This window comes from Eimeria tenella, genomic scaffold (assembly GCF_000499545.2).
Source record: "Eimeria tenella Houghton genomic scaffold, Eth_scaff423, whole genome shotgun sequence".
In the NCBI taxonomy this organism is placed as follows: Eukaryota; Apicomplexa; class Conoidasida; order Eucoccidiorida; family Eimeriidae; genus Eimeria; species Eimeria tenella.
Window position 1 is genome coordinate 1 of NW_013545144.1, and position 8,556 is coordinate 8,556.

At 58.2% G+C, this 8,556-nt stretch overlaps 2 protein-coding genes across 2 annotated transcripts; one reads left to right on the forward strand and one right to left on the reverse strand.

Moving 5' to 3' along the window:
• Positions 1-36: 36 nt before the first annotated feature.
• On the forward strand, positions 37-1,065 carry ETH_00004405 (uncharacterized protein; the record flags this gene model as incomplete). The annotated part of the gene is made up of 2 exons (XM_013379950.1): positions 37-100; positions 525-1,065. Coding segments are annotated over 2 exons (605 nt in total), but the record flags the coding sequence as incomplete, so codon positions are not given.
• Positions 1,066-2,704: 1,639 nt separating this feature from the next.
• Positions 2,705-7,710, reverse strand: ETH_00004410 (Bcs1 protein, putative; the record flags this gene model as incomplete). Its single annotated transcript, XM_013379951.1, has 12 exons — positions 2,705-2,949; positions 3,260-3,335; positions 3,482-3,566; positions 4,100-4,152; positions 4,280-4,466; positions 4,773-5,216; positions 5,310-5,387; positions 5,608-5,669; positions 6,102-6,247; positions 6,843-7,063; positions 7,183-7,315; positions 7,536-7,710. 12 exons carry the CDS (start codon positions 7,708-7,710, stop codon positions 2,705-2,707), a joined length of 1,905 nt encoding a protein of 634 aa, XP_013235405.1.
• Between the last annotated feature and the right edge of the window lie 846 nt (positions 7,711-8,556).

Genomic DNA, 8,556 nt, shown 5'->3' on the forward strand with positions numbered 1-8,556 from the left:
CAGGGGGAGCTAGAGGTTGTGTTGTGTGTCGTGCAGGCGCTGCTGTCAACAGCAGTGACCCGTCGCTCGGCCAGCCCTTGGCGCCGCACCACAGAGCTTAGTAAGCACTTAGTGCTGCGCTGTGTAGTGCCCCTTTAGCAGCAGCCGCAGCAGCAGCAGCAGCAGCAGCGGCAGCGCAGCGGCAGTCGTATAGCATCATTAGATCTTTGGTATATGAGTCTCTCAGGGGTTCTGTCTGCCATGTATGTCGATTCCCCCCTTCATTTCTTGCTCTAAAATTAATAAGCGGCAGCAAAGGGGCTGGTATGGAGCAAGCGCGGGCGGCGGGGCAGCAGAGCCCTTGGGCGCCGTACTGCTGCCGCTGCTGCCGCTGCTGCTGCTGCTGCCGCTGCTGCTGCTGTTGCTCCAGCAGTGCCATCACCTGCTGCATGCAGCCGACACGGCAATTTGTGGGATTCTTCCGCCCCGCTGCTCCTGCAGCACTGCTGCTGCCACTTGCTGCTGCGCGTGTCTTGCTGCTGCAGCCGTATGGACCCACTCCAGGCGCACGCTGCGGACGGCGGGCAGCACATGGGCGTTCCTGTTTACAGCCGGCAGCAGCAGCAGCAACAGCAGCACCACGCATCGCCTTCTAGGTACGGAGGAGTCACAGGTGCAGCCTGTGCAGCAGCAGGTGCGGCCCCAACTCTACTCCAGCAGCACCCGCAACAAGCTTATCTGCCTCCCTACAGGCAGCCGCAGCAGGTGCAGCAGCACCCCTACGCGCACAACCCTTACGGGCTGCAGCAGCCCTTCTTGGATGCTTCTCGCCTTCCCCGGCAGCAGCACATGCCTCTTGCTGCTGTTGGGGGGGCGGCGCCCCTGCAGCAGCTGCAGCAGCTGCAGCAGCTGCAGCAGCTGCATCTCGGCGCGGCTGCGGCGCCGCAGCAGGCACATGCACAGGCAGCAGGGTACAGGGCCCCGCATGCTGCAGCGCTGCTGCAGCAGCAGCTGCGAATCCCCCCAGTGCACGGGGGCAGCGCCGGAGGCCACCAGAATATGTTTGGGTCTTATGCGGGTAGATGAGACTTCGCCGCGGGTGGCCGTGGGCGAGCTTGCAATATGTTTGGTTTTGCTGCTAAGTCGTTTTCTGCTGCAGTTTCCATTCCCTCCTCCTTTTCCTTTTTTCGGTCTGAAGCCGCAGCCTGTCGTTTTATCTGCTGCTAGGGCAGCAGCGCAGCCTGAAGTTCACCAGAGGCTGCTGCGTTTGGCTTCAGCGGCCTCGTGCGCCTGCTGCTCTGCAGCAGCAGACCTCAGGTAGTTTTACCTTCCTAATGCAGCAACGGCTCTGTGCAGCGACACGCGGTTCTTGACGCTGGCGTGCTGCTGCAGCACCAGCAGCAGCAGCTCGCGGCACTGCAGCTGGGTACTGTTAGCTCCAGGCCTCAGTATGTAGTCTAGTATCTGTTGATAGAAGCAGCAATAGAAAGCACAGTTGCAGCACAGAAGATTTGGGGGCCTTCAGTGACACGTTGCAGAGGCAGCAGCGCGAGTTGCTGCTGCAGCGAGCAACTCGCCAGTTGCTGCTGCAGCTAACGGCATTAGCCTCAGGTTTAGTTCGAACTTGGCTGCCGTTTCAGCAGCAAATAGAGCGACAGGAGCAGCAGATCCTGTATCAGGCAACAGACAGGCAAGGCAGTCCCTTGTGAACAACAGAGGAGCAAATCCCGCTAATTAATATAGCTGCGGCAGCTCATCTGCTGCATGCGACCTTAGTACGTTCAGGGGTCTTTGGTGAATGCTAGCAGCAGCAGGGCAACGGGCAGCAGACAGCAGTAGCAGCATCGCTGCGGTACAAGTCTACGTGCTGCTGCAGATGTGGAGCGTTCCTACCGCCGTGTGGCTTTCAGTGTACCGCTGCAGCTGCTGGTGGCTGACCTTCCTGCTGCCGGTCGCTGCTGCAACTGCTGGCTACTGTTTCTGATTCTGCTCGCTGCTGCTGCTAGTCTCTACTCTGCTGCTACGCTGCTGCAGCGGTTGCCCCAGTTGCTGGTCCCGCCGTTCTGGGTTCTGGTGAGGCCTGAGCAACACTGCAGCAACGAGCAGATTCGGGGGCCGCAGGGGTGCAGCAGGAGGCGACGCAGCAGCAAAGAGAGCAAGCGAAAGAGATTTGAGCAGCAGCAGTTTCCCTAGGGAAGCTGCTGCTGCTGCTGGGCTGCCTTCAAATAAAATCATCACGATGAAAGGCTGTAGTGCCTTGGCAGGGCAATAGAGAACTAATTCATCTCCAGTCTCGAAAAAGAACTTCGAAAAATAAAATAAAAAGGGAAATAAAGATGAAATTGCCCGCTACCTGGGGTTTCTCCGTGGCCTCCAAGCAGCAACAGCAGCAAAATTAGAGAGGCAGCCGCTGCTGCTGCTGCTCCCACTATTTTGCACTGCAGCAGCAGTAACGGTTTCCGCGCACGGAAAGGCCCCTAGAGCCGCTGCTCCATGGCGTCTAAGGAAAGCTGTTTCAAAATTGATAGCTTCTTAGCTAGACAATGCCCTTCTTGGCTAGCTAGTCGCTAGCTAGCTAGCCAAGTAAGGCCACGCCACTGGGCTGGCTAGCCACAGCGAGCCGCCTAGCTCGCTGTGGATAGCCAGGCAAATCCGTGGGCTACATAAGTAGAAAGCTAGAAAAGAAAAGGCCTTTTGAGAGAGAATCGCAGCAGCAACTATATTATTAGCTGGCCTTCTTTGGCGAACTTCCTTGCTGCTGCGGCTGCGCCGCCTGCGGCCGCTCTTGGTGTTGGGGGCTGCTTTGCTGCTGTTGCTGCTGCTCTTCTTTCTGCTGCATTTCCCTTTGCTGCTTGAGCTGCATTTCCTGCACAACTTGCTGGTCCGCCTCTCTCCAGGCTTTGGCCATTTCGAGGGCCTGGCGGCTGTCGTCTCTACAGAATAAAAAGAAGCCCTGGAGCTCCGCCATGCCTGCGGCAGCAACAGCAGCACAAGCGGCACAGTAGAGTTAGCCCAACCCTCTGTGTGGCAGCAAAACAAGGCACTCAGTCACCATGACAGCAGCAACAAAGCAGCTAGCTATCTGTGTTGCCTTCTGCGCTAAAAGGGAAAAAGGGAAAAAAATTGCCAGCCAGCAGAGCAGCAAACCAGCTTCGTGCTGCAGCACCAAAGACTTCCGTCGAGCAGGCCCTGGAAAAGCCCTGCGGCATTATTAACTATGGCGCAGCAGCCGCAGCAGATACTCAGAAGAATTTGAAGCAGCAGCAAAAATGGCGCTTACTGATTTGCAGGGGAGATAACAAAGAAACAAATTCCTCTGCAGTCTCGGCCGTGGCATCCGGAAGAAAGCGGAAGAACTGCAGACAAAGCAGCGCAGAGGCCTTCAGTGGCTTTTCTCTCTGCCTGCAGAGCTTTTCTCTCTGCCTGCAGAGCCCTCTTGCCCGCCGCTGCTGCTGCTGCTGCTGCTGCTGCGCCTCAGGACCCAGGCCAGAAGCAGCCTCACCTGGCGCCTGAGCTGGTCCGGCGTGGCGAAGCCCACGCGGACCTTCAGGTCGACGCGCCCGGGACGGATGAGGGAGCTGGGCAGCCTGCAGCAGCAACAAGCACCAGCAGCTAGCAGCAGCAGCTAGCAGCAGCAGCTAATCGCAAGTCTCGGAGAGAGGCTGGGCACAGGAAGCGAGTCAAAGGAAGCAAAAATGATAACAAAAAACAGAAGCAGGGAAAGCAAACAGACACAAGCAGCAAAATGCCACATTTGAGGCTAAGACCCGAGAAAGTCCAAAATCCGGCGAAGACCCTCAAGCCCTAAAGATTGCGGGGCAGCAAAGACAGCCACACAGAAAGGCATATTAAAGGGAAAAGAAAGTACAGCAATCTTCCCTTTAAAACAAACTTAGAAAGGCTTAAAACATAAACAGAAGCAGAGACAAAAGGCGACAAGAAACAGGGAAAAAGCAAATCCGGAAGCAGCGCTGCAGCAGCCAGCAGCTGCGCAGCCACAGAATTTGGAAAGGCAGCAGCCACGGAGGTAGCAACCACAGAGGCAGCAGCAGCTCGCTGCTTCGCATGTGCGGGGCCCCACAGCAGCAACGACAGTAGCAAAGCAAAGAGGCTGTGTCACCTTTCCGGGTGGTTTGTAGTCAGGAATATAATGCGTTCTTCCGTTGCCACCACCTGGCACACAGAGCAGTAGCAGCAGCAGCAGCAGCTTTTAAGACACTTCCCTGTCCCAGCTGCTATATGCAATCCACGCCAGCAACAGCAGAAGCAGCAGCAGCAGCAGCAGCTGCGGCCCACGTACGCCGTCAAGCGCGTTTAGGAGTCCACTGAAAGTGATGCTTCTTGTCCCGAAAGGATTTAAAGAGAGCTGCGTGAGGGAAGGTCGATCTGCTGCTGCTGCTGCACCAGCCTTTCCGTCTGCTGCCTCGGAGCGACGAATGGCTCCATCGATGTCCTCCAGCAGCAGCAGTGAGCGCGGGGGAACTGTCCTGCACACACAGGCAGGCAGCAGAATTCTCAGCGCAGCAGCCCAGTTGAAGTCTTCTGCGCTGCTGCTGCTGCTGCTGCTGCTGCTGCAGAGCCTCTCCACCCGCCTGCAGCGAACCCTGCTGATCTCCGCAGCTTTTTGCTATCAAATGCCCGCGCCCCACAAGCAGTAGCAACATCACTCCGTGCAGCTCGCAGCAGCAGACGGAGCGACAGGCGCACCACTGCTGCTGCTGCGGCGTTGTCGCTGCTGCCACTGCAGCAGCGCCACAGCTCCAGCAGCAGCAGCAGCAGCGGCAGCGACTGACGCGAGGAGGTACTGGAGCCTGTCGTCGGTCAAGTGGGGGTCCGCGACGTTGAGGACACAAATGCTGTACTTCAACTCCCCAGCCAAGGCCAACACAAAACTGCTTTTGCCGCAGCCGGGGGGCCCGTGCAGCAAATAGCCCCGGCGGTAAGGAATGCCTCTTTGTAGGTACCACTGAGAAGAGGCCAGGAAGCGGCGCACGTCCGCCAAGATGCTCTCAGCCACGCCTTCTGCAGCAGCAGCAGCAGCAGCAGCAATAGCGCAGCAGCAGCTGAGGAAAGGCCACGACGGGGCGCACGTCCGCTGAGGTGCTCTCAGCCACGCCTTCTGCAGTTGCACCAGCAGCGCAGCAGCAGCGGCAGCAGCAGTAGCGCCAGCAGCACGCGCTGCAGCCTGGAGACAAAACCCAGGAAGACCCGGAGAGGAGCCCCCCGAGAGATGGACACTGCAGGAAACAGAGAGAGACAGCGGAAGTAGCAGCAGCAGCAGCAGCAGCAACGGCAGCAACAGAGCAGCAAATATACTCAAGACTCTTCACAACTTGCCTGCAAGCACCACAGACTCGAAGGGCCGCAGCTTCTTTGGCTCCCCGTACTTCCTCCACTCCTGGCCAGTGCTGCACCAAACCGCCGCAGCCAGACCAGCAGCAGCAGCAGCAGCAGCAGCATGAAGCCGCACCCTCAAGGAGCTTTAACCGCAGCACTTTCAGGGGAGGCACTGCGCAGGGCAGCAGCAGCAGTAGCTGTAAAGGCAGCAGGAGGTACGGCAGAAACGTTGCTTCGAGTCGCAGCAGCACGCAAACACCGCAAAAGCAGCAGCAGCAGCTGCCAACTCACCTTCTGTAAATGATTGTGCGCCCCTCTTCCCGCTGCAGGGCTGCTTCTCTTGCTTCGTTTAGCTGCAGCAGCAAACGCCCAGGTGTGGTGCACATTCATTTGGGGTGTACGTACACCTCAGACAGCAGCCACGACGAGCCATGCGCACGAGTATAGCGAGCTATTTATCCAGCAATTTCGCTCGCTAGCTGGCTAGCCGGCCCACTAACTAGCTGGATAGCTGGCCTACTAGCTAGCTGGCCAGTTGCCTCACTCGCTAGTTCGCTAGCTAGCTGCCTAGCTGGCGCACTAGCTAGCTGGCTCTTTGGCTAGCTGGTTAGCTGGCTCATTAGCTAGCTGGCTCGCTAGCTAGAAGCAGCTGGCAACTTAGCTAGCTAGGTAGCTAGCTACCTAGCTGGCTCCTTAGCTAGCTGGCCGGCTAGCTAGCTGGCTGGTTAGTTAGCTGGATGGCTTCTTAGCTAGCTGGCTGGCTAGCTAGCTGGCTAGCCACTCACGAGTTCGGTGATGCGGCCTCTGTAGAGGGAAAGCGTGGTGAGCGTCAGAGTCTCCCAGGGAGAGCCGGAGCTGAAGTCCACCACCTCTCCAGAGCGCTGCCGGTCTATCAGCAGCAGCGCCCCCTTGTACCGCAACAAGTGCTGCCCTGGCCCCCGCACGCACCCGCAACGCCGCAGCTAGCTAGCTAGCTAGATTGCTAGCTAGCTGGCTAGCCAGCTACATAGCCAGCCAGCTAGCGGAATAGGTAGCCGGCTAGCCAGCTAGCTAGCTAGATACACGGCTAGATTGGCAGCAAGCTAGGTAGCTAGGTAGGTAGGTAGCTAGCTAGGTACGTGGGTAGGCAGGTACGTGGGTAGCTAGCTAGCTAGCTAGGTGGGTAGCTGGTTGGCTAGCTAGGCAGGTAGTGAGCTAGCTGGTTACTTAGTAAGTCAGCTAGCTAGGAAGTTGGATAGCTAGCTAGGTAGCTAGCTAGCCATTTAGTTAGATAGCTAGCTGGCTATATAGGTGGCTAGCTAGCTACAGCGCTCACTGGCTAGCTAGCTAGTTAGCTAGGCAGGGGCACTGGCAGCTCGGTAGCTTGCTCGTGGCTAGCCACGTGGCCCTGCGGGCAGCTAGCCAGCCATCGCTAGAACTAATCACTGAGGAAGGGTGTAGCCCGCACACTGAAAGGCTTGAAACAAACAGCAGCAGCAGCAGCAGCAGCAACAACAGGAGCAGCAGCAGCAGCCTTTGTGAAGCACCTGGACTCGGGACGAAGTTGAAAACGGCCTCGACGTTCCCCGCAGCGTCCTTGCCGTATGTTGTCTCCACTCCCAGGTGCAGCGAGCACTTCCCTCTGAACTCACACACATCAAGCTGCTGCTGCTGCTGCTGCTGCTGCCGTTGCGGCTGCTGCTGCCTTCGCCTGACTGCGTAGAGATGACCCAGCTTGATGTGCGTTGCTCGGCCTGCAGCGGGAGGACTAAGTGCAGCAGGCGCAGCAGCAAAAGCAGCAGCGTGACGCGCAGCAGCAGCAGGGGTAGCAGCAGCAGACGCAGCAGCAGCAGACGTAGCAGCAGCAGCAGCTTGCAACTCGCGTACTTCGCAACAAGCCACTGCATGACCCAAGGGTAGGCAGGGTCTCTTATGGGGACCTCCAAAGAAGTTAGCAAACGGCGGCGGGCGAAAGCCTTGGCCGCGCGCACGGCCCCACGGGTGAGGGAGGCAGCAGCACCTGCAGCAGCAGCAGCAGCACAAGCAGCAGCAGCAGCAGCGGTCTCTCGTTATCCACAAACTGCGAGGCAAAAGCAGCGCGGGAGATCCAGCAACAGCAACAGCGACAGCGACACCAGCAGCAGCTACGTCTGCAGCAGGATCTACAGGTGCAGCAACAGCAGCAGCAACAACTGCAGCAGCGGCAGCATCTGTGGCAGCAGCAACAGCAGCGGGCTGACCCAGGCCTGCAAGGCCAAAGCCGGCGCAGAAGTAAGGGTTGTCGCTCAGAAAGTCCGGCAGCATCCGCCGGAGGAAAGAGGGCAAAGCGGAGGCCCTAGAGGCCTCTGCTGCTGCTGCTGCCGGGGTGCTGCAGCAGCTCGCAGCTGTGCTGCAGTCCGCCTGCTGCTGCTCCATGGCTGCGCAGCTGCGGAAAACGTGGAAAGTGCAGCTAAGACAGAAATAGGGGACTCTGCAACAAGAAGGAGAAAGAGCAGCTTCGCAGGGCCACAGCGGCCTCTAAGTCCGGCAGCAGCAGCAGCTGCAGCAGGAGCTGCAGTTGTTGCTGCAGCAGGAGCTGCTACAGCAACTCCACCAGGGCTGCAGCTCAAGCTACTGCTGCTGCTGCGCCCGCTGCTGCTGTGTAGCCCCTGCTGTGCGCTGCAGCAGCAGAAGCCTCGACACCCCCTTGGGGCCCACAGGGCCTCGCGGGCGACGGCGCTGGCCTCTGCGCAGCAGGGGAGTTCTGCACGAAGTATCGTGCAGTCTTAATAAATAAGCAAAGACATTTTACCCAAATATAAAAAAGGAAAAGGAACAGATAAAGGGGCAGCCGCAAGCAGCAGCGTGAGGCCCGCAGCGAGCAGCTGAGGCAGCGGGGGCCCCAGGGGGCCCCCCGTGCTGGGCTCTACAGCTGGAGAAGCCGCTGTTGGGGCCCCTGGTGGATACTCTCGAATATTTACGGATTAAATAAGTAAAAGAACACAGAAAATAAAGAAGGAGAGAGTTACTGGGGCCCAGGAAAACGGCCCTGGCCAAAGAGAGTCACGAAAAGGATTTCTGAATTTCACATTGTCCAGCTGCGCCGCCCGGTGCGGGCTGCGGCGGTGTACGTACACCGGAGAAAAGAGGAAACTTCCGCATTTTCTCGATAAGAGTTCCCCATTTTATCGAGAAAACTTCTGCATTAGCTCGAGAGCCACTGCCCCACAGAAGAGTGGCCGCGAGTCGGGGAAAAAGTGAAAAAAAATAAGGTGTGACAAA